This window comes from Psammomys obesus, unplaced genomic scaffold (assembly GCF_907164565.1).
Source record: "Psammomys obesus unplaced genomic scaffold, mPsaObe1.curated_primary_1811, whole genome shotgun sequence".
Lineage (NCBI taxonomy): Eukaryota > Metazoa > Chordata > Mammalia > Rodentia > Muridae > Psammomys > Psammomys obesus.
In genome coordinates this window covers 5,219,648-5,246,064 of record NW_026585587.1, presented here as the reverse complement: position 1 = coordinate 5,246,064, position 26,417 = coordinate 5,219,648, and the positions used below count along the sequence as shown (strand labels likewise).

At 40.5% G+C, this 26,417-nt stretch overlaps 1 protein-coding gene across 7 annotated transcripts in view; it reads right to left on the bottom strand.

The window, feature by feature from the left end:
* Cdc42bpa (CDC42 binding protein kinase alpha) overlaps positions 1 to 26,417 on the bottom strand; it is a 217,125-nt gene that overhangs the window by 128,749 nt on the left and 61,959 nt on the right. For 6 of the 7 annotated variants that reach the window (XM_055608986.1, XM_055609009.1, XM_055609024.1 and 3 more), the window contains 2 exons: positions 7,369 to 7,452; positions 3,863 to 3,958 (listed from right to left, as the gene is read on the bottom strand). In XM_055608986.1, the coding sequence (XP_055464961.1) occupies positions 3,863 to 3,958; positions 7,369 to 7,452 (180 nt within the window). Of the gene's footprint in view, positions 1 to 3,862; positions 3,959 to 7,368; positions 7,453 to 10,284; positions 10,347 to 26,417 lie in introns of those variants that run through there. The other variant, XM_055608993.1, reaches the window with a different exon arrangement.

Sequence of the window (26,417 nt, the reverse complement as noted above, 5' to 3'; positions counted from 1 at the left end):
TACGTATTTTATTTGTTTCCTCTATTATCCTCTTCATCAACACAGATGTAAGGTTATCTTCTTGAGTTTCTATTATGCTGCATTGTCCAGGGCTGTTCGCCCCTGGATGGCTGGGTTCTGGAGATGCCATATTGCTCTGTCTTTTGTTGGTTGAGCTTTTACGCTGACCTCTACCCATTGGGCTGATTTAGGTGTTGGCTGTTAGTTTCTGTGCTTCCTGGAGTCCTGAGGTAGGGAGTATCCCCTTGGCCAGAAGATGATTTTTCCTGAAGGAGTCCTTCTCTGCTTTTTGGTTATGGTCACTGTATGACCAGTGTTTCTCAGGAGTTGCCACTGCTTACCTCAGGTTTATAGCCCTGAGTAGTAGCTGTGGTCTATGTTAGGCAGGGGGGGATCTCCTCTTACTCATAGAAGTTCTCAAGACAGCTGCCCCACTGCTGGGTTTCTTGTTATAAATTTAGTGTGCTGCTGCTCACTAAATTTCCAGGTACAGTCCTCTTGAAGAACCTGCTGATTCCCTAGCTGTGGGGTTTTCTCCCAACAGGGAAACTCAGTCTGTTATCCTGGGGCGCACAGTTCTGTCTGGGAAAGTGAGAGGTGCACTCAGCAAGTCTCTGGGCCAGAGGCTGATTGCTCCGCTCTGGACCTGGAGAATGTGCACCTAGGTTGAGTTGGCGCCTGGGGGCACTGCTCTGGTCTGGAGGCTGGGTGCCTCACTCTGGACCAGAAGCTGTGTGTCCCTGTCTGGGATGGCGGCTGCAGGCACTGCTCTGGTCCAGACACTGTGGGTGCCGCCCTCTTGAAGGACCAGGGATTCCCACAGTTTTGACAGTCTAGCTAGGGATAACTGGTTGATCCTTGGCACAGTATCTGAGGGCTGCTGTAATGGCTCTCTGGCTTTTGTAGGTCTGAGGATGCAGCTGTGTGTCCCAGTGCCCTAGGGGAACTCAATAATGGCGGCAGAGCACAGCGCTCCTGCCTGCATTAGAGCCTAGAGTCTGCGTGATTCCAGGAAGTGTTTTGGTGCTGGGTGTCCTAAGCGTTAGAGCTGATGATCCCTTCCGCTGGGGGTTTCCTCCTGCCAGAGACACACAGTCTTTGCTTTGGGGACCGCTCTTCTGTCTGGGGTGGCGAGTAGAACCCACAGGCACAGATCCCTGCTTGTGGCTCCGCCTTTCTGGCCGTTTGGAGCCTTGGTTGCTGCCTAAACTGGGTAATTTTCCCTAGTCCCTTTCGGGGTGGGGGTGTCGGCTGGGTGCTCTGAGATCAGACCAGTCGTTTCCCTCCCTGTGGGTTTGCACCTGCCAGTGAAATGCAGTCTCTGGTGCCTGGTGCCCTGGTGCCCACAGTTCTATCTGAGGCGGCGAATCAGGCGCGCAGGCAGGGCTCCGTGCAGGCGCCTGGGTCCCAGCTCTGGGTCCAGGCTGGCTCTTGGGGCGCCCGTGGAACCCGAGTCATTTCCAGGGGATGTCTGGGTAACCTGAGGTCAGTCCCAATCGTTTCCTGCTCCGTGGGGTTATCTCTCGACTGGGAAATCCAGTCTATGGTGTTGTGGGCCCACAGTTCAGTCTGGGACCGTGACCAGATCACGCTGGGGTGTAGCTCTGGGCTGGTGACCAAGCGCCTGGCGGAACCGGGATCTCTTTCGCGGTTTAGCCGGGTGAGTTAAAGCTGATTGAATCCCCCACCGTGGGGTATCCCCTCACCTGTGAAACACAATCACTTGTGTTTTATGACCGCGAGTTCTGATTGCTGGTCACTGTGCCAATCCTGCTGTGCTGCTCCTCAGAATGAGAGTCCTCCCGGTGCCGCCATCTTGCCCCGCTCTCTACTTAATTTTTAAATGCTGCTTGCTGCCTACTAAATTGCTTTTATGTCCAATTTTATAATTTTTGAAAAAGTTATCATATTCTATACACATATAAGGTATATACTATTGGAATAACATTGTTTAAACATCTGGATCTGACTTGATATCCAACAAACCTCATGTCTATTACAGCTATAAACAAATAAATCTCCACATTTTCTTAGCTTTAAAATCAGTACTGCTCCTGATGTCTTCAATTCTCTGAGCAACTGACCGTTTTTGCTCTGCTTTGCAGTCAAGCATGATTTGGCTTGAAGACCAGTAAATGCCTTTCTTATCTAATAAATGACCATCTTAGAAACCACATGTATGGCTGCAGACTCATTTTCATTTAATTTTTAGACATTAAATTATACTGAAGCATTCCGTTTTAAGTTTACCGACTTTCCAATCGATTCGTTTCTGTGAACCGGGAATGTGGTGGATGTATGGTGTATGTGACGATACATGTGTCCGCTATATTCTATGAGCACAGAGTGGTGATGTGTTAGCACGATAAACACAATGCTTTGCTCGCTAACCCATCTTGTTCAGGAAAGTATATTTGAAGACTACCCTTTTTTCATTATTCCAACAGGATAGGTATGCATTAGTAATAAAAAATAATAAAAATGCCAAGGTACAGCAATGCACAAAGAACTCAAAATGTTACCAAGCTATAACTGGCTGGGTAGCATCTTCACTGACTTTATACCCCTGAAAATGTAGCGTTTTCATCATCTAAACTACTTCACATATATTACCTACTTGAGTTTAGACTTATCATCTGGTATAATTTATGTAAAAGAACACTGAGAAAAGAGAGCTTTTATCTCTCGCTGGCTAGTCTCTCTCCAGATACAAAGAACTTTAGGGAGAGCATACATGCAGTAAGCATTTAGCAAATAAACAAAAACTGCCCACTATTCTTTCTATTCCAGTTGCCAAGTATGGTACATAGCAGCTTCTCAAGAAATGAATACTTTCCTAAAAGATATAAATCTGGACACAATAGTGGATCAAAACCTGAAGAACTATGAATAGCAGCAGCCCAAGGAGGTACATACCCAAATGGAGCAAACAACCTTATTTATCCGTTGACTTCTACTTCACTGTTTCTAGTTTCTCTATTCATTCTTCCTTTTACTCAAGTGTTACAGATTTTAATACTGTGAATTTTCCCTCAGTTCCTCCCAAGCTTTCATGAAGTGGTCCATGATGTCAATATAAGTGTGGCTCAACCTAACGTAGCACCTGGTCATTTTAAAAAGTGTAGAATGACACCTCAAACAAGGACCATGCACAGAGAGGAACTAAAACCCCAGCTCAGATGTAGCCCATAGACTCAGTATCCAAGTGTGGTCCCTAGTAAGGAGAGCAGGGACTGTCTCTGGCATGAACTCAGTGGCCTGCTCTCTGATCACCTCCACCTGAGGTAGGGACAGCCTTGCCAGGCCACAGAGGACAATGCAGCCGGTCCTGATGAAACCTGATAGACTAGGGTCAAATAAAAGGGGAGGAGGACCTCCCTATCAGTGGACTAGGGAAGGGGCATAGGGGGAGAAGAGGGATGGAGAGTGGGACTGGGAGGAGATGAGGAAGGGGGCCACAGCCAGGATACTAATTGAATAAATTGTTTTAAGTGATAATAATAATAATAATAATAATAATAATTAAAAATTTTAAAAAGAAGAAGCAGAATACTACTAATAAAATATACTGGGACAGTCATAAGAAGAAAAACTCCTGAACCCCCTCCTATAGAATTTAACTGAAAGAAATTAAACAGTTTAGATTTAGTTTGGGATTTCTTATTTAAAGACGTTAGCAAATCCAATTTAAGAACAAACATCAAATTTCTCAGAAAAAAATTCTCATACAGGTACACAACTTATGCTTTGTAAAATGCAGTAATTTTATATTAAAAAATAACCTATATTTAAGTAACATTTTAAAAATGATGCTAAACTCAGTCAACAAAAGACTAAGGACACAAAAACATGTACTTCTTACTAAGTTATTGTCGTCCTGGAAAGCATAGTGCAGAGTGGTTATCCACTTATTGTCTCCGTTTACCAGCACATCTCTCTCTTCACGGAAGCAAGCTGTCTGGAAGGGAAAGAAAATGTTTTAAAGAACACTTCACACAAACCTAGAAAACACTACGCAAACAGTTGTTCAAAATTTGTATCACAGTCTTAAGTAGGTTACTATTTTTTAGAATTACTATAGTCTAAAACAGAAAAATTCACAGAATTGTTTAATGTAACCACAGATGAACCTATTAACAAGATGATATAAATGTCTTACAGAAGCTTTTCTGTTTCATTGGGTCCCATTTACTAATGTCAATCTTAGTGCATGTGCTATTGGTGTCTGTTCAGGAAGTTGTGCCCTATGCCAATGCATTCAAGGTTATTCCCTACTTTCCCTTGTTTAAAAAAAAAAGTGGTAATTTATACAATGGAGTATTACCCAGTATCACCCTGCTGTTAAAATGACAACATCATAAAATTTTTAGGCAAATGGATGTAACTAGAAAAAAATCGTCTTGAGTGAGATAACCCAGACCTATAAAGATAAACATGGTATGTACTCCCTTATAAGTAAAGGATAACCGTGCCACAATCCATAGCCCCAGAGAAGCTAAGTAACAAGGAGAGCTCAAGAGAGGGTGCATGAATCTCCCTGGGAGGAAGAAATGGACTAAATTTTGCAGGTGGACTGGGGGCTAGTGCAGATACAAACAGGAAGCACCAGGTGGGGGAACGATGGAGGAAGAGAGTCCTGAGAGAAATGACTAGAATCGGGGGGGGGGCATTTGTGGATGAGCTAGAAACCTAGTGCAGTGGAAACGCCCAGGAATTTGCCAAGGTGACCCTAGCTGAGACTCCTGGCAATGGGGAATGTGCAACCTGAACTGACCCTCCCTTCTAACCAGCAATTCCAGTGGGGGGGGGGGGGGGGGGGGGGGGGCCGGGGCCCCCCGCGGGGCGGGGGGGGGGGGGGGGGGGGGGGGGGGGGTGCTGAGAGGCTCTGAGCCAGCCACAAAGCCATCAACCTATACTTGTCCTGCCTACAGATGTGCTGAGAGAAAGGTGGCGCAGAAATTGTAAAAGTGACCAACCGATGGCTGGTCCATCTTGAGATCCATGCCACAAGAGGGAGTCCACTCTGACACTGTCTGGAAGGCCAGGACCCAGAGTCTGGACAGCCCAGAGACCTAGGATAGAACTAAACATGACTGGACAAAAAAAGTCCATGAAATGATCCCTAATGATATTCTGATAGACTCATTGACTGGTGCCTAGAATGACTATCAACAGAGAGGTTTCATCCAGCAACTGATGGAAACAGATACAAAGACCCACAGTCAAACATTAAGGGGGCCTTGGGAAATCCAGAGGAGTCAAGAAAACCAGAAATCACCTAAGAAAATCAATAAGAAAAACAGAATTAACTAACCTTAGCTCATAGGGGCTCACAGAGACTGAACAGACAAACAGGGAGATTGCACAAGTCTAACCAACCTCTGTATGTACATTACAGTTGTGGAGCTTGGTCTTCTTGTGGGACACCTAACAGTGGGTGCAAGGGCTGTCTCTCACTCTGCTGCCTGCTTTTGGGACCCTTTTCCTCCTCTGAGCTGCCTTGCCCTGCCTTAACAGGAGGGGAGGTGCTCAGTCTTACTGCAACTTGACATGTCATGTTGGTTGATATCCATGGAGGCCTGCCCTTTAGAAGAGAAATGAGGAGTGGGTAGGTAGGTGGGTGGGAGTGCGTGTGTATGTGTGCATGTGTGTGGGTGTGTGTGCGTGTGTGCGGGGAGTGTGTAGGGAGAGGACCTGGGAGAAGAAAAGAAGGGGAACTGCAATCAAGATGTAATATGAGAGAAAAAGAAATTTTAATAAATTTAAAGACTTTCTATGTTAAAAGAGAAGTTAAATAAGGTCCACACATAAGTGATAATTCTGCAAAGCTGCCACATGACTCAAATTAGCAATCACATACAGCATATGATGCAGCATATCAAAACTGCATGCACAGTGGCCTCAAGATAGCTCGGCCAGTAGTAAAAAGTGATGATCTGAGTTTAGTCTCCATGTCCCAAGGGCAAAGGACAGAATAAGCTCCTGAAAACTGTCCTCTGACTTTCATAGATAGGTACCATGACACGTACATGCATATACTCATACATACCATGCATATGTATAATCACACACATGCACATTCACACACACTCATACAATAAAAACAGACAAAATCATCAGACAAAACAACAAACTGTATTGATTACTAGAACCTGTCTGGCTTCTCATTTTTGGGGAATAAAAATAAAGGCTTCTTTCATTCATAAAATACTGTTTCAGAGAAATCTTTTCAAATAATAAGAGACTATTTAAAGTCTAATATTTTGTCATTTTGAAAACTAAATTGAATTTTAAATTGAAAAAAATCTTAAAATTTCCATTTTTTAACAACAAAGAATCAAATTAATTTTGTTGTTTGTTTGTGACATGTTCTTCTTGTGTCCCAAGCTAGCCTTGAATCCAATTGCTATATAACTAAGGACAAACTTGAATTCTTAATCTCTCTGCCTCTACCTCTTAAATGCTAGGTTGACCCAGCAGCTTTTGAATTTGCTTTAAAGTATATAGTTTAACATCTATTTGATTGGCCACACATGGCAAAAAATAAAAAATAAAAACTGAGACATTAATTTTAAGTAGTCAATAAAAATGTTTTAGTATAACAAAAAATCATTTGATAATTTCTGTTAATTGGCAAGTGTGCTGAAAAACACACACAGATACATCCTGAGTTAATAATGTAAACATTTATTTAAGCAATAGCTTCCAATGTTTAAATGTATTCCCCCTCCCCAAGCCCAGAATTTCCGCTAAAATAAGTTTAATTTGGAAAGTGTTTTATATTGCAACATGCACACAACCTACAAAACCCATTCATGTAAAAATTATCCCAAGATCATGTCGACCTCCCTTCCAATTGGAGACGTTGAGCAGCTGTGACGGAGAGCATGTCACAGTTCCTCTACCTTTTTGTCTTTTTAAATGTTTACTCCGTGCGTGTGCGCAGAAGTGTGCACACATGTCTACGTGCAAATGTATGCAGGTGCCCAGGTGCCACGGCGCACACCTGTGCAGGCAGAGAACAGCTTTCTGTTGTCAGTTCTCTGTCCACAGTAATGTCCAGGGATCACCCTCTGCTGAGCACCTCACAGGCCCCTTTACACTGACTGCACTTTGTGGTGACACGGCTGGTTCTGGGACCCCTCTTGTTTTGAAATTCCTTTCTCACACACACACAGTTAATTTCGGTAAAATAATTTGATGCACTAATAATTTGAGTCCCCCTTGCTACATATTCAGACTAGGCATGAGTTTGCAAAAGTACTCCAATATCCATGTACTAAGGCTTTTAATACCAACATGCTACAAAATAGTCTAAATGAAAAACAACTGATGCGCCATCAGTTTTTACAAGGTTGAAAGACTTACCTCAGCTCTTTTCAGCATTTCCCACTTGTTCAGAATTTTCATGGCAAATACTTTATCTGCATTTTTCAGTTTAACTACAGCAACCTAAAAAAGATAACAGAAATACAACTTTGAAAGTATGACAAAAAAACTTACTTTATCCATTTTCCATTCTGTAAGAAAAAAATAAAATACTAATTATCAGTTATTTCAATGACGCTTAATTTTAAGATCCTAAATTAAATAATGTCAAATATAAAATTACATTAGTGAACATATGCCAAGCCAGTGATTTTATTTGTGATCAGTGTCTGCTGCTTATTGTACATTATGTATTCCTTTCCATGTGTTCTGCCTAGGAATTTAAACTCAGCATCTATTCCTGAGAAACTGACCAAGATGCACAGTTTGAAAGCACAGATCTTACGAGATAACACATGCCAGATTCCAGCAGGGGATACAGGGAATGCGGCTCCCAGGGGAGAGGTGTTCCAGGGGAACAAGCAATACAAAGGAACAGAAGATGATGGTGCTCTTTATTCCACACTCTCACCCACTAGGCATGTATTCCAATTCATTCTTTTTCTTCCTCCCCAATTCCCACCAAAGAGCAGTTATGACCAACAGATTTATAGACTATGGACTGTATATATCCTTTCTAACAATAAAAAGCAGGAAATGCTTATTTCATATGTCCAGTTACAGATAAAAAAGTTGCCAAGAAAAAAATAAGACCATTCTCACAGTTAACAGATTACATTTCTGTTTCTCACATTTCCATTTAACTAGATAATCTCTTTAGGGCCCTTCCAGCTTCTTGGGTTTGTTACAGGACTGAAACTAAACTATAAAAAGAAAGGCAAATGATCATTGACAACATTTCCAGTAACTGGGACACACCACTGGAAGAAAACAAATACTATTTGCCGCAGTTTGGATACTAGGTACTCCTCAAATGTCCATGTGGTGGTAAAGGTCTGGTCCCCAGCATAGCACTTTGGATGACAGTAGAAATCGGAAAAAAAATTAATAATGATTGGGTGCCCTTAAGTTGAGGGGGTTTGTGGACCCTGAACTGACTTAATTATCTCCTCCCTTCCTTTCTTCCTATCAGGCCCCACTCAAGAGACAGGTGGTTTTATTTTGCCACACACTCCCAGAACAATATGCTGCATCACTACAGGCCCAAAAACAGGTGCTAATTAATTACATTCTGAACTCTCCAAAATTATAAACCAAAATAAAATTTTCTTTCTATAAGTGGATTACTTGAGGTATTTTGTTATAGTAATGAGAAGTTAACACAATAATATAATAACATGCAAGCAAGAACAACATATGTACAGATCTTTTGAAAAATTCAAAGGAGTATTTCCAAGGATTAAAAAAAATAGATTTATGAGCCAGTCATTGAGTTCATGTCATAAATAATCCTTGTCCCCCTTACTAAGGAACCCATTTGGATACTGAGCTACCATGGGCTACATCTGAGCAGGGGTTCTAGGTTATATCCATACATAGTCCTTGGTTAGAGAAACAGTCTCATAGAAGACCCCTGTGCCCAGATATATTTGGTCCTTGTGGAACTCCTGTCCTCTCCAGGTCACACTAACTCCTCCTTCTTTCATATGATTCCCTGCACTCTGCTTAAGGTTTGGTTGTGAGTCTCAGCATCTGCTTTGATACACTGCTAGGTAGTCTTTCAGAGGCCCTCTGCAGTAGGCTCCTGTCCTGTTTCTTGTTTTCTCCTACTTCCCATGTCCATCCCCTTTGTCTTTCTAAGTGAGGATTGATCATCCTATCTCCCCTCCCACCGTACCCTCCCTCCCGAGGGAGGAGCAGCCTTGCTAGGCCACAGATAAGGACATTGTAGCCAGTCCTGAAGATACCTGATAAACTAGGGTCAGATGGAAGGGGAGGAGGACCTCCCCTATCAGTGGACTCGGAAGGGGGCAGGGAGGAGATGAGGGAGGGATGGTGGGATTGGGAGGGAAAGAGGGAAGGAGCTACAGCTGGGATACAAGTAAATGACCTGTGATTAAAATAAAAAACAAAATAAAATTAAAAAAATAAAAAATAAAAATGGGGTACAGACCTAAACAGAGAATTTTTAGCAGAGGAACCTCTAATGGCCGAGAAGCACTTAAAGAAATAGAAATGCTCAGCATCCTTAGTCATCATGGAAATGCAAATAAAAACAACTCTGAGCTTCCATCTTATACCAACCACAATGGCTAAGATAAAAAAACCCAAGTAAGAGCACATGCTGGCAAGGATGTGAGAAAAGGGAAATGCTTCTTTATTGCTGGTGGGAGTACAAACTTGAACAACCATTTTGGAAATCAATCTGGTGCTTTCTCAGAAAATTGGGAGTAGCTCTACCTCAAGACCCAACTATACCACTCCTGGGCATATAAACAAAAGATGCTTCACCATACAACAAGGACATTTGCTCAACTATGTTCATAGAAGTTGTATTCATAATATCCAGAATCTGGAAACAACCTAGATGTCCCTCAACCAAAAAATGGACAAAGAAATTTTGGTACATTTACACAATGGAATACTACTCAGTAATTAAAAAAACAAGGAAATCGGAAAAAAAATAGATTTAAATCTAAAATCTAATTTGTTTTAATAGCAAATGTATATATTAAGGACACTTAATAAATTTGTATCTAAATCATACTGTCATTAAAGTAATATCATGACATAATTAAAATTAGTGCATACAATATCTCTGGAACTGTCATAAACAGTTACACCATCAATTAAGATGGTGGAAGATGCTCAGTAAAGTATGTGGCCACACAAAGCAAGCCTAACGAATTGAGTTCAGTCAATCCTGTGACCCATGTGAAAAGCCTGATGCGGTGGTGCCCATCTGTCATCTTAGCATTCATATAGCAACATGTGAGGCATGGACAGGAGACTCACCTAGAAGCTTCCAGCCCAGGCAGTCTGAAGTACACAGAACAGCAGCAGAGACAAGTGACTCTGCATCAACAAGGCACAAAGTTAAAAACTGACTCCCAAGCTGTCCTCTAACCTTCACACTCCCAACAACATATAGCAAGTTCCAAATGCCAGGCATATGCTAAGAGTTGTACACAGGTCTACAATCCCTCAACTGCAATCCCAGAAGCCAAAAAAACTTCCTAATTCACTCAGCAGTGTGTGCTAAAAGCCAGGAGATTATTAGTGTTGTTTTGAATCATGTTTGTTGTGAAAACAAACATGCTTTCCTTCAGCATCATAAACAGGCTTATTATGGAGAGCTGCTCCCAGCCCTGACAGGGTGATATGTCAGTGTGTACACTAAATCGCCTGCCCAGAGTCCAAGAACAAACTGCGTGTCAGGCACCACAGAAGAGGTAACAGTGATGGTGAACAGTGCTCAACGGTGGGTGTTCAGCAGCCACTCATCATTCCCACACTTAGCTAGCACTTACTGGGGGTGTCAGGAAGGGGGTAGCAATGCAGAATCTGAAGACAGACGACTGCTTATAAATCTTGATTTCATCATTTGACTGCAGAACCCTAGGTTTTTTCTTTAAAGCAACTGCCTTTCAATGTTTCAGCTTTCTCATCAATCGTGAGGTTAATAAATGCACTAACCTTATATAGATGGAGTAAAGATCAAATAACTAATATGCATGTAAAGTGCTTACTACAGGGTCTGGTGTCCAGCTCAGTGTTCAGTGGTGTGAGCTGTTCCCATGTATGTACACCTCCACATTGAGCACTCACTCTCCCCATCTCTACCTGCCACTTGCTCATCTACTACTGCTACATGGCAGCCAGGATGTCTCACAGCCCTCAACACTAAAGAGAAACAGCTTTTCAATTTCCAGCTTTAAATTTATAACTATGACAGAAATTTATTCAATGGAAAATATCTACAGACAAACTAAAAGTTAAGTCATAATATTCAAAACAGTACGGTGTTCAGTAGCAAAAGAGTAGAACTAACAAATATTCTTAACGAAAAATATACAAAATACAATAAACTAACAGAATTATTCATGTGACTGGAGAAATGTTAAGAATATTATTTGATAGAGAAAATCTCAAGCTCACAATATGTGAAACCTAAGTTTCTAAAACATTGCAGATCATAACTGTTTTCATATATATGAAATACAAATATATATATACATAAATCACAACTGTCCATGATACATATTAAAAGCATAAACACCCAAATACTGGAAGATGAACTACTCCTTCTAAAGTTCTTCAAAAAGGTATGATTTTTACTTGCCTTTCTACCCCAGACCCCTCATCTTGGTCACAGCACATGTGCAAGTGCTCTAGTACCGAGCTGCACACCCCACTTTAGAGAAGGATGTTGTAACATGCCATCATCTTATATGCTAACTGACTCTGTGGCTGGAAAATACAGGCTCTCAAGTGGGAGACTCAGGCCCCACATGCACATCCTAGTAAGGAATACCATGCTACTGCAGAACAGAAAATGTTCTCAACACCTTAAATGTTCTCAAACACACTAATGAAAAACAGTTTCATTAGCAACGTAAAACATTTTCTGAAATAACGTGATTTAGAGAAGTAACAGTCAGTTCAAGAAACATTCTTGAATTATCAAATTGATGCCATGAAGAAAAAAAGATTAAACTTCCAAAGTGATAATTAATCCATCTCTCTCTGTCAAAACTGATTCATTTTCATGGCCATGTCAGGGGAAAAACAACAAAAATAACGTTGTCTCAGAACTCCCAATTCAGATCCTGCATTTTCAAGTGGCAAAGTCACCTCTCACATAAGCCAATGGCATGTTACAACTTCTTTCCTTAGAGTAGGATGTGCAGCTCACTACTAGAGCACTTGCATAGCATGCACAAGACTCTGGGTTCCATACCTCACACACACACACACACACACACACACACACACACACACTCAAAACAAAGTACATTTAGTATAGACTAAAAAAAATATAAAGAAAAAAAGCCAGATTTCTAAAACATTAGAGATGGTTTTAATACTTCCTAGTGAACACTCCTCGGGGTTAGAGAACCTGCACAAGTACAGACATGGTCAGCATGTGGCTGCTGAGCACCACCTATGCATCACTGTGTGTAGCTGCAGCCTCTCAATCAAGAATGGCCACACTACATTACATAGGATCTCAATATCCTGGGGATTCTGCATGTTCCGTATGGAAGTCAGGAATCTACCCAACCTCTGATATAGCCAGAATTCATCATACCTTCTCTTCTGCCCCAATTAACCCTGCCATGCACCTTACCTCACCTTTACCCGTCCTCCTTCACCACAATGTATTTTCAACAGTACAAAAGCAATATGCTAAAATATAACTCAGATGACATCATTCTTTTGCTCCAAACTTATAGGATTTCCTAAAGTTAAAAAGAAAAGAAAAGAAAAGAAAAGGCAAAGTCCTCATCACAAACTGTAAGGCCCACCAAACTCCGTGGCCTCTATTCCTCACCCTTTAGCTCACTTCTGCTCAAGCCATAATGCTCACCTTGCACAATCCCACCTTAGGATCCTTGCGCTTACTTCCCCCAGTCCTAGAATAATTTATCTCCACTGGGCCTGACTCCACTGAGTCTGTTCTCTCACTCCCTCACTGAAGTGTCACTATGTCCTTTGAGACTTTCTATTACATTTCTTTGCTTCCTTTCCTCTTAGTTCTCATGATTATTTAACATAATGTATATGCACACTATATAGTCTAACTATGTACACTGCTCATTATTTTCCCCATAAGCTCTTTGGTGGTAAGAATTTCTACCTCCTCTCTTCAATAACCTATGGTTAGTGCCTAAGAGTCAACAGTACTCATGACATACGTTCTGGAGAGATGAACGCTTTGTGACTCATGTGGATTACAAGGGACATTATAAGGGATCAATATTTTCATCTGCAGACATACTGACGAATTGAAACCTAGAGATAAGGCTGGTGATAATCCATTTTCTATATGATTTCTAAAGCCTGTGGTCTAGCTCACACTGCTCCCCTACCAGGCTTTCAAAGTCTCACCTTTGAAAATAGGATTTTATTATATTGCTATTGACCATTTATTGTTTTATATATTTTTCATTTTTAGTCTCTTTTATATAATCCTTACTTTTATTTTTATTAATAATACTAAAAACACTTATTTCTGAAAAACAGCTTGCACTGTAAATGCATTACATAAGCTAGGTACCCTGCATATGCTATTCATTTAATCCTACATTGACAGGTTAGAAGAGTGTTCTACCATCCCCCACTTAAAAAGGTTGTAAGCTAGTCTGTCATGGTGGAGCATGTCTATAACCCCAGCACTTGGGAGGCAGAGGCAAGAGGATAGCTTCAAGTTCAAGGCTAGCCTGGCCTACATAGGGAGTTCCAATATAGCAAGAGTTACACAGCAAGATCCTGTCCCAACAACAAATAAACAAACTGGGGGACAGCCTGGGCTACAAAATGTATTCTAGGCCAGCATGCCATCATGCACTACAGAGGAAGACACTGTCTCAAACAAACAATAAAACTAAAAAAACTATCCTGTAAATGATCAATCATTTTACTAAAGAAATTTTAGGGTCAGGAGTGTGACTCTGTGGTAGGACAGGCCTAACATATATGAGACCCGGGTTCAATTCCCAGCACTGAAAAAAAAGGAAACTAAAATCTAAAATCTCTATAAACCATTTACTAAATAGCCAGAAGTGTGCTGTTGATTAAAACGTGATTTTTACACAGAGCAGCAATAGCCAAAATATTTAAAACTGGCACATCCTGGGCATCAACCAATTAAACAGACACAGATTATAAAATATCAGATGGCCACAACTGTTGGTCCTTTGGACTCCAGACTGGCACCATCAAAGGCAAAGCATGCACTAAATTTAATTTCCTCTCCCACGAGTCTCAGGAGAGCCTAAGCAGAAGAGTCTTTAGAGAAAAATGAATGTCTACAGGTAATCTCCTCTTTCAGGCCCTATTACTAGACTATTTGGACAAATAAGGAACCAGGTAATTAAGAGGAAGCAAGCTAATTAAAAGCTTTTGACACCTGAAGCAGGGGTAGCAGGCCAAAGCAGCAAGCTTTCACAACAAGCTCTGAAGCCCAGAAGCCTGGAAGCTGCCGGAGCAAGGCTGGAGCAGGCAGAAGCGGTGAGCCACCAGGAAGCTGTGGACAGGTAACACCCAGGGCGTAAGTTAAAGGTTTTCCTGAAAGCAAAAAGGAAAACCCAGCGTTAAGTTAAGCAGTAACTGACAGGAATGTGTTGTAGTGAGATTTGTAACTCACAGAGCTACTAAATGTCAACTATCTTTATATGTATTTCTTGTAATAGTTTTTAAAACTAATTTATTTTCATGGTTTGTCTACAAAGTCATAATTGATAGGGGGAGAAAAGTATTAAACTGCCAGAAATAGTCCCATCAGATGTCCATGCCAGAGGTGAGCCTGTCCATTGAGCCTGGTAGAAAACAAAAGACTTCAAAGGAAATAATTACCAGTTTAGGGTCTGTGCATTTTTACACTTAGCTTGTAAAACTCACAGAACACATATGCCCAGAGGAGATGTTCCACTAGGAATAAGTAAGAAGTCATCCAGCCCATACTACCTTTATGTATAAGGTGATTTTGTCTTAAAACACTACAGGAATCAGTGATCTATGTGTGCCTTTACTCAATACACAGAGAGCAAGCCTATAGGCAAAACAAGAAAAAAAAAAAAAAAAGGAAAGATACCTTCTCATGCTAAATGTCAAACACTGAAGTCATGAACTAATCACTCTGATATGCCTAGGGAGGTCTCGATGCCAGTGTCTGTGGCCAGACTCAACTCACACTAGACTGTCGGCTCCCAACACCCCAGGACTGCACTCCACTCTCCAACCCTCCAGGCACTATGGCTTTGGGCACATCTCACTGTTCCTGCCTATTTGACTCACTTGCCCTAGTGAAGGACATTAATATTACAATACTCCAACCTTTCTGTCAGACCATTTTGTAAAATAATTTTGTTATCGCTTCCCTTTTCCTAAAGCTCAGTCCCAGCTGAACCTCTAAGTCTGCAGCGCCACCAGTCTTCATCACCATCTTCTGAAATGCCGTGTGCTGCTGCCCTCCTTCCTCTGACCCTACAATTCCCAACCATACAGCAAGTTCATGGCTAGAAGTCACACTTACGAGTGACTATATACCATGTGTGTCTTTATGCTTCTGGGTTACCTCACTCAAGGTCTTTTCTAGTTCCCACCATTTGCCTGCAAATCTGGGATAGACATCGAAAGAGGGAGAAAACAGGGAACAGGACAGGAGCCCAGAGGGCTCTGAAAGACTCTACCCAGCAGGGTATTAAAGCAGATGCTAAGACTCATAGCCAAACTTTGGGCAGAGTGCAGGGAATCTTATGAAAGAAGGGGAAGATAGAAAGGCCTGGAAGGGACAGAAGCCACACACGGAGAGCAAGAGAACCAAAAAAATCTGGGCCCAGGGGTCATTTCTGAGACTGATACTCCAACCAAGGATCATTCATGGAGATAACCTAGAACTTCTGGTCAGATGTAGCCCATGGCAGCTCAGTTTCCAAATGAGCTCCTAGTAATAGGAACAGGGACCATCTCTGACATGAACTCAGCGGTTGACTCTTTGATCACCTTCCCCTGAGGTGTTGGGAGGACATCCCTACCAGGCCAAAGAGGAAGACAATGCAGCCAGTCCTGATGAGACCTGATAGGCTAGGGTCAGATGGAAGCGGGGGAGGACCTCCTCTATCAGTGGTCTTGGGGAGGGGCATGGGAGAAGAGGCAGAGAGGGTGTGATTGGGAGGGGCCAAGGGAGGGGCCCACAGCTGGGATACAAAGTGAATAAATTGTAATTAATAAAAAATAAAGAAAAAGAAAAAAATTCCTTTCCTGCTTTCTGCCTCCAATTTTCCTAGCTGTCTACCAAAAAAACTTTTCCAAGATCCTTCTTCCAAATCCAAGAACACAAAGTAAAACAAAAATGTTATTGCCATTCCAGCTTCCCCCAAGAAACTGACATCGTACCCCTTTTCACAAATATCATTTCTCCCCAAAGCACATTTTTGTCTAGTATTTTTTTTTTTTGCTTCTTCTAACTGTTCATTATTTATTTTCTTCTCATGTTTGAAAAGTAAATTTTAAAATTCCACATAATGGACTTTACACAGACACATGAAAAGCCAGGTTTACAGAGGGAAAAGAAAAAATATTTCGTAAGAAAGCTCTAAAATAGATAAATCTAAGGTAACTGGAAAAGTGCTCCAAATTACAAAAGCAGAGAGCAGTATTATAAAAGTACCTATTTCTCTTACTAATTAGACTGTGATACAAATCAAAACAGTAAGCACTGCTTTCATTAGCCCAAAGACAGCATGAAATGAAAGCAAATCTTTATACTGCTACTTTCATGACCCCAGCAAAAGCACTGTGCTGAGCACTGAAGACAGTGAGCATACTGTCTACTCCCTCCTGTGGACAGCACACAGCCTGAGCTGAGAGGAGCACACACAGGAGAAACCTAACAGCGACAGAGGTAGGTACTACACAGAGGTTGTCCAGTGTGTCCAGTATTCTTTTCATCCCCAGTGAAAAAGAACCATGTGCTGTCACACTGTTATCAACTCATCCCTCCCTTGCTTCTGTTCTTCCCACTGGTTCCTTTCTCATCAGTTCTTTCACTGACTTCCAAAACATAACGATTTTAAAGAACCAACAGGTGATGACTCGCACAGGTCAGGCAACTGCATCTCTCAATCCCCAGACACCTTAAATGCTATATATTCATCACTCCAAAGGGCTAAGTCTCAAAGTCACTCTACTCCTCTCATCTTCTCCCTCTCTCTCTACCAGGCACTCAAGTTACACGTGGGTGAGAAAGTTGTTCCTCTAAAGAAAGGAACCAAGACAAGTGTTGAAAAATAGAGGTGAGCCAGGCATAGTGGTGCAAGCTGGTAATCTCAGCCCTTGGGGAGGGAGAAGCAGGCAGATCTCTTGTGAGTTCGAGGCCAACCTGGTCTACAAAGTGAGTCCACAAACAGCCAAGGCTACACAGACAAACCTTGTCTCGAAAAACCAAAAAAGGGGGAAAAAGAAAAATAGGGGTGAGAAACCTCCTTCTTTTCTGTCAATATGATTGTCTCACATGGATTAGGGCTGACAACTATCCTCTAACTGTTGTGCTGAAAGCTCCTAACTCAACATCTCTCTGTGGTACTAGCAAGTGGGTATCAGGCTGACTGAAACGTCAGTCCCACTAATGGATACATGCACTTTGAGATCGCAAACTGGAAATGAAGATTAGCCTTTTGGAGAAAGTAGCTCAAGGTCTTCGATTTGATCTCACATTAAGTTTGACACCTTTTAATAGGAGATCCTGATAATGTCGAACCTGGTGTGGCTCCAGTGTATTACTTAAAACCCACAGGCAGAGAAACGTATGAGTGTTATTTCAACTTGACTTCATCCAAGTCAAACAGGATGAAGACAGAAACCCAAAGTATCAAAAACATCTAGGATCTAGGGCAAAGGATTGAGGATTTCTATGAATTATACACAGACTCAGAACTAGGAAGGACTGGGTTCTCAGAGGATGAAAACATCAGTGTTAAAAGCAAGCCAAGAATATGAGTCAAAAAACTAACGTGAGTGTTTTTCTTGTAAATTATTATTTATAGACTATTTTGAGAGTTAAATGCTTTAACTTCTCACCCTCAATCTCATGAAATGACAAAATATATATTAAAAAATAAACCATAGTAACAATACAAAACAAATCCAGGATAAGCAGAATAGCATTCCACCTGAACACCTACCCAACAAAGACATGACTAGATTTCCATACCAAAGAAATGCCACAAATATCCTAATTCTTTCCATACCAAAGAAATGCCACAAAGATTCCACTGCAAACATAAACTAAGACAGTATTCTTCCTCCAGAAACTGGCAACACAAGCTGTCATATTCCCTGAGAAAGGCAATTTAACTAAAGCACTGGTTAAATTTAACTAAGGCAATTTAACTAAGGCAATTCAACTAAAGACAAGGATTCTAAAATAGTAATTATGAATATGTTTAAGGACTTTAAAGAGCATATGAATGAATGCCTTAATGAAGACCATGAAAACATAGTAGAATAAATTAATAAAAACAATTCAAGATATGAAAATAGTATTTAACAGAGACAGAATTACTAAAAAAATCCAAACTGATATAAAACTTGAAATGAAAAACTCAGGAAGTCAAAACACTATGAGGAAAGCCTCTCTTAGATTGAATGAAATGAAAGAGAGAATATCAGGTCTTAAAGACAAGGTATAAGACATGGATCACTTGGTCAAAGAAAAGGTTAAATTGATTTTTTAAAAAAGCCAGAAACAAAACATCCAAGAAATCTTAAATACTATGAAAGGACCGAATCTATCTATAAGTAAGAGGTATACAGGAGGGAAAAGAAGCAGTGGTTAAAGGCACAAAAAAAAAAATGTCTTTAATGAAATCACAGAAGAAAATGTTCCCGGTCTTAAAAAAGAGAGAGAGAGAGAAGCCTATCAAGATGCAAAGATCACCAAATAGGACAAAAGAAAAAAAAGAAACCACCTTCAACACACAATAATCAAATAATTAATGTATAGAACAAAGAAAGAATATTAAAAAGCTGCAAGAGAAAAAGACCAAGCCCCTTATAAAGACTAGCCCATTCAAAAAATACACGACTTTTCAATGCATACACTGAAAGCCAGAAAGGCCTGAACTGATGTTCTATAAACGCTAAGAGACTATAGATGTCAGCCCAAAACACCATATCCAGCAAAACTATCAGTCATAATTTAAAGAGAAAGAAAAATGTTTCTTGATAAAAACAAATGTAAGGGATTTATGTCCACCAATTCAGCTCAATAAAGGACACTAGAAGGAAATTCTAGTCTAAAGAAATAGTTAACTACACTTAAGAAGACGCAATAAATAAATAATCCTAGAACAGGTTACCAAAAAAGTATTAAAGAATATAACAAAATGATAGGAATTAATAAACACTGTTCACTAACTCTAAATACTAATGGTCTCGGTTCTCTTAAAACACACAGATTCACAGATTGAGTTAGAAAACAGGATTCATCTTTCTGTTTCTTCACAAGAAGCACACCTCAGGCATATACCACTTTAGAGTAAAAAAGATTTTTAAAAAATGGTATTTCAGGCAAGCAGAACCAAGTTGAAGCAAGCAGGCATAGCTATTTCATTCTCTAAATATCTCAAATTAATCAAAGGAGATAGAAAACAACATTACATGCTTATTAAAGGGAAAAAAAATCCACCAAGAAGAAATTACAACCCTAAACATTACTACACTAAAACAAGGGCACCCAAGTTCATAAAAGAAACAGTATTACATCTAAAATCACATATTAACCTAACACAGTAATCGTGTGTGACTTCAATATCCCACGTTTACCAATAGGCAGGTCATCCACACAAAAACTAAACAGAGAAACTTTGAAGTTAAATAATATAAGTAATAGTCATCAAACACTGAAAAATACCCTTTCTTCTAAAGAACAGTTTCTAGAACTTTTTCCAAAAATTGAACATATATTAGAATACCAAGCAAGTCTCAACAAATATAGGAAAATTGAAATAACATCCTGTATCCTATCTGACCACCATAGATTAAAGCTGGATAGCCACAACAATAGAAGCAGCAGAAAGTACACAAAATAATTGCAAGTTTAACAACCCACTAATGAAAGAAAACTGAGTCAAGGTGAAAATCAAGAAATAAATTTAAAATGTTATAGAAATGAGTGAAAATGAAACCATAGTATCTATGGAACACAAGGAAAGCAGTTCTGAGAAGAAAGTTCATAGAACTACCTACCTACATAAAAGAAATTGGAAATATCTCCTATTATTAACTTAATAATATACTTGAAAGCTTTAGAAAAATAAGAATAAACAACCGCCAAAAAGAATAGACAGGAAAATCTGGAGTAAATGAAACCAAACAATGCCAAAATATCAGGTGTCTGTGAACACTAAAGAATTAGCAAACTTGCAAGTCAGCTTCAACTATGACAACTTCTATTAAGCCAGAATTCTCACTCTGGTGATCATAACGCAAGTAGGAACAAAAATAAGAAAAAAATAACATCTGAAGTTGAACAAATATATAAAAACCCTTTTAAGCCTAATAAGCAGATTTACAATGGTCACAGATTATAAAAACCCATAAGCAACAACAACAAACAAACATACCTAAGTAAGTGGTAGTAATGGTGCTGCTGGCATTTCTAAGAGCCTGTGACACTCACCATTCCTGTGGGGGGGGGGGTGGTTTTGAAACACAAGGCTAATCATGGTGGACTGCAGTCATCCTAGTACACCAAACACTGACACATCTCTGGGTTCTCATTATCTAAGTTAAACTTCCTCTACCCTCCTCCCATTCTCCTGTTTTGGTGACCTCTATTTCTTTCCTTTCTCTCTCCTCTTGTTCTTCCCTTTTTTCCCATACTATGAACTTCAACCTTTTTAGTTTCTGCAAATAACTTGAGAACAGTGTTTTTCCGTGCCTGGTATTTCACTAAGCACAATGTCCTCCAGTTCCATTCATGTTGCCACAAATGACAGCATTTTACTATCTTGTGTCTGAATGACATCCCACTTGTGTGTGCTCATGTCTATGTGTGTGTCACATTTTCTTTTACCACTCATCCATCCCTGAGTCCAGATATTGACTATTGTGAATAAGCTGCAATGCACAAATCTCTGTAGCATGTTGATTTCACTTCCTTTACATGAATATCCAATGGGACTGCCGATAATGTGATAATTCCATTTCTAGGGTTTTTTGTTTGTTTGTTTGTTTGTTTTGTTTTGAGGAACCTCAACATTTTCAGTAATAGCTATAATAATAAAATCCATACCAAATGTGTCAAAGACAGATGCTTTCTCTATATCCATCAAGTGTAAATTGTCATTCAGGTACCAGCCCTTCTAAGTAAGGTGCTATCTCATTAGTAATAGACACCATCTATGGAAGAAATGAATGATGGTCTTATAGAGAGTTATTTCTCTTAGTGGGTTACTATAAAGCTTCAGAACACTACACACCTCTCTCTCTCTCTCTCTCCCTCTCTCTCTCTCTCTCTCTCACACACACACACACACACACACACACACACACACACACACAGTACTTCCTCCTTCCTATTTTTCTGCTATGCTGTAATACAGCTAAAAACTCACTACCAGAAACTGAGCAGCTCTTAGATTTTCAGCCTTCAAACTCTGGGCTAAAGCAAACTTTTTATTTATACAGTACGCAGTCTCAATTATTTACATCACATGTGAGCACCATTTCAATGGCTCTTAACAGCCCTTAGGATGAGGTAGAAATATACTTGTGAGTACGGCAAGACCTCTAAGCCTGGCAACACTGCTTCCTAGATAATAAACCTTCTGTTGACAGTGTCTACAGCATCCCTTCCAATGCAGAAACCAAAGTTCTTATTTCTACAAATGGACTGACAGATGAAGCCTCCTTCATATATGCTGACTTCCTTTAGCCCAAATCTGAAGTATCTGATACGATATAAACAAGCTGTCAGGAGGCCAAGCATCTGAAAAAAACAGCTGCTATGTAATAAAATCAGGGATCCTAGTTAGCGTGCACCAGCAGGGGGGTGGGAGGGAGAGGACTGGGACTACCATAGCCTGCCTAAACCAAATTTCCAAGCATTTTCACTTAAAAACGACAAGTTGAATTAACATGGTGATGGAAACAGGAATTCTTGATCCCCATCTACAAACAGTCTTGGAATATAGACCCAGCTGTCCTCAAACTCTCTTGCCTCAGCCTGTTAAAGGCTGAAATTAAAGATGTGAACCACAACTCCTGGCTTTGTTTTCTGTTCAGATAATATTCAAGAACACACACAATTACTAATGGGGTTTCTGGAGCAGAGCTCTGGACTGGACCGAACCTTGTGTACACAATTTGAGTTGATCTCACGTGGAATAGAGTTCTTTTTCACAGAAAATAACTCTAAACCCTGGATATCCTTCATCCTCTTCCTAGGACAGACTGCTGACAAGGCTGCCTTTTAAATCTCCTAATAAGGACTTTCATGCAGTGTTCTAAGCAGTGCCTGCTGCTCCAAACACTCCCCTACCAGCACATCACTACAAGCAAGACTGAGTGTGAGGCTGAAGGATGTGATCTCATGCAATTCCTAACAAGGAAGGTTTAAGTTTACAATCTCTCTTAATAATAGAAATGTGTTAACTGTAGATTATATACTCTAATAGGGTACCTTAAAATAAAGGTGATGGTCACTACTAAAAACAAAGTTGATTCAATTTCTAATCTAATTTCTAATCTTCTGTTTAAAAAAACAGCTTTTACTGTGTTTAAAGAACACAGCTTTATTCTACCAATAATTTTAATATGGAGTATTAGATAGCTGTTTCATAAAAAGATGCCCCCTTTAAAAAAGAAACATGTCTAAGTCTTCATTTGTTTACCTGCTCTACTTATTCTGAGACTGGTACGTAAAAGTTTTCTTCGAGGTAGCCTATAATCCCAGTTCTTCAGTAGCACAAGGCAGGAGGGTTGTAAGTTCACGGCTAGCAACGACCATACATTGCATTTAAAAAGCCAGTCCCAAAATTAAGAGATAAAAACAGGTCCATTGATGTAGATCAATGCTAGACAAAGGCCAAGCAAATGGGGTTCAATCTCTAGTACCAGCAAAGGGGAAGATCCTGAGGGGATGGCTCAGAGGTAAGGCTTGTCATATGATCACAAGGACCTGCGTTTGGAAAACCCAAAGTATCACATATAGAACACCATGGTGAGCAGGTGAGAACAAGTGGAGACCTGGGGCTCACTGGACACAAGATTAACTGAATCAACCATCTCCAGCTCAGTCAGAGACCCATCTCACAAAGTAAGGTGGAGATAACCAAGAACATATCCAACATCAAATCCTGGTCTCCACATGCCCAGAAACTCACTTGAAAGTTTACATACATCACACACACACAGAGACACACAGAGAGAGACAGAGACAGAGACAGAGAGATGAAGCAGGAAGGGAGAGTGTTCTAGTTCTTCACAAAAGTCCTTATAGACAGTACTTAATCAATTTTAAAGCTAATTTGATAGATGAATACATTTCAGATATATTATGGCTTTTAAAAATTAATTCAGCTTGTAATATTCTTTCCTTGTTATGTATTTTTAATGTTTTGATTATTAAATGTCACAGGAAAATTTTCTGGTCCAGTCTATTTGGTATTCTGTATGCTTCTTGTACCTTGATAGGCACCACCTTATTTAGGTCAGGAAATTTTTCTTCTATAATTTTGATGAAAATATCTTCTGTGCTACTGACCAAGGTTTCTTCTCCTTATTCTATTTTTATTATTCATAGATTTGGTCTTTCTATGGTATCCCAGATTTCCTGGATGCTTTGTGTCTGGATTTTTTGAGATCTAACACTTTCTTTGACCAAGGTATCCATTTCTTCTACCTTGTCTCAGTGCCTGAGATTCTCTCTTCCATTTCTTGAATTCTGTTGGTGAGCCTTGTCTCTGAGGTTCCTGATTTTTTTTCCAGATTTCCCTCAGTTTGGGATTTGTTAATTGGTTCCATTTCCACTTTCATCTCCTGAGCAGTTGTCTTCATTTCATTCCACTGTTTGTGGTCTGTAACTCTTTCTTTGTTGGGTGTGTATGTGGTTTAGGTATCAGGGTAACTGAGCATATTCATAACAGCTATTTTGATGTCCTTGTCTTGTGCTTCAGCTATATTGGATTCCCTAAGGTCTACAGTAGTAGGGTTGCTTGCTTCTACTGGAGATACACTGTCCTGGCTGTTATTGATTACGTTTTTAGCCTAGCATTTGGGCATCTGGATTTAACATTATTGTAATACTAGGTGCTGATACCTGGTCTCGTCTTTGTTAGGTGGATGTTCTGTTCGTTGTTTTCTGTTGCCCTCTCTAGTTCTTAGGAGTATGTGGTGGCTGTGGTCTGCCAGGTAGGGAATGCTTCTGAGATCCTACTACTTGTGGCCACTAAGGGTCCTGGAAAGAACATGTTTCTAGGTATTGGGAGCTAATACTACAGAATGAGGGTAGGGGGAGTGGGGCTGAGAGAGTCCACAGATGGAAGGAAAGCTAGGTGTGCCACCAGGTTCTATATAGACCCCTAGAATGACGATAGAGAAGAAGCAGAAGCTACAAAACTGAAAATAAGACTGGGGAGACTGGAGTTGGAGAGGAGGAGGGTGAGTGAAGACCAATGAAACAGAGTTGGTTCTCTGACAAAATCACTAAGATTGACGACAAACCCTTAGTCAACTTTATGAAATGGTGGGCGAGAGAAAGTCCAAATTAACAAAATTAGAGGCAAAAGGGGGACAGAACAACAGACACTGAGGAAATACAGAGAATCACAAGGACATATTTTAAAAATCTGTGCTCCATCAAATTGGAAGATCTAAAATAAATAATTTTCTTGATGTATAGCACATATAAATGTTAAATCAAGAACAGATAAGCCATTTAAGCAGAACTATAACCTCTAGCGAAATTATTAAAAGTCTACCAACCAAAAAAAGTCCAAGGCCACGTAGTTTTAGCACAGAATTCCGTCATACTTTCAAACAATTAATGCTTATACTCCTCCAATTATTTTACAAAATAAAAACAGAAGAAACACTGCTCAATTCTTTTTATGATGCCACAGTTCCCTGATATCTATACATATACAGAACCAACAAAGAGAATTACAGACCAATTTCTCTTGTGAACATAAATGCAAATCGTTTAATAAAATACTTGCAAACTGAATCTAAGAATACACCAAAAAGATCATCCACTATGATCAAGAAGGCTTTATCCCAGGTCAGATGTAGGGATGGTTCAACATACATAAATCAATAAATGTAATCCACCATATACACAGACTGAAAGTCAAAACCCACATGATCATCTCACTAGATACAGAAAAGACCCTTGACAAAATCAACACTAAAAAGTCCTGAAGAGACTTAGTGTCTTAGTTAGGGTTTTATTGATGTGAAGAGACACCATAACCACAGCAGCTCTTATAGAGGAAAACATTTACTTGGGGCTGGCTTACAGTTCAGAAGTTTAGTCCATTACTGTCATGATGGGAACATGGCAGTATGCAGGAAGACATGGTGATAGAGGAGATGAGAGTTCTACATCTTGATCTGCAGGCAGCAGAATGAAGCTGTGCCACATCGGACAGACTTCAGCTTATAAGACTCATAGCCCACTTCCATAGTGGCACACTTCCTTCTCCAACAAGGTCACACCTACTTCCAACAAGGCCCTATCTCCCAATAGTACCACTCTCCATAGGCCAAGCAGTCAAACACATGAGTCTACGGGGCCATACCTATGCAAACCACCACACTAGGTATATAGGGACTCACCTCAATAATAAAGGTACTTTACAGCAAGCCCACAGCCAACATCATTCTAAATGGAGAGAAACCCAATGCATTTCCAGTAAATTCAGATATAAGACACAACTGTCCGGGGGAGATCTGAGATGGTGGCGTGAGGAGGACACTGTGCCTGAGGAGCAGGACAGCAGTGTTGGCACAGCCACCAGGAGACTGAACTCTGGGCCCTAAAACACCAGTGATTCTGATTCCCAGGTGAGAGAAAATCCCACAGTCAGGGAATCAATTGGGACTGACCTCAGGTCACCCAGTCAATCCCTGGAAAAGGTCCTGGGGACCAGTGGGCACACAGCTGCTAGCCCAGAGTGGGGGTCTCAGCCGCCAGTTCAGAACTGGGGCCCTTAGCCACCAGCCCAGAGAATTGCTGTGTGCCCGACTCACATCCCAGACAGAACTGTGGGCCCCAGAGCACCAGAGACTGAGTTTCCCTGTCAGGAGAAAACCCCACAGCTAGGGAATCAGCAGGCCTGAGCTTAGAGCTTTCAGCTGCCCCCAACACACACACACACACACACACACACACACACACACACACACACACACACACACAC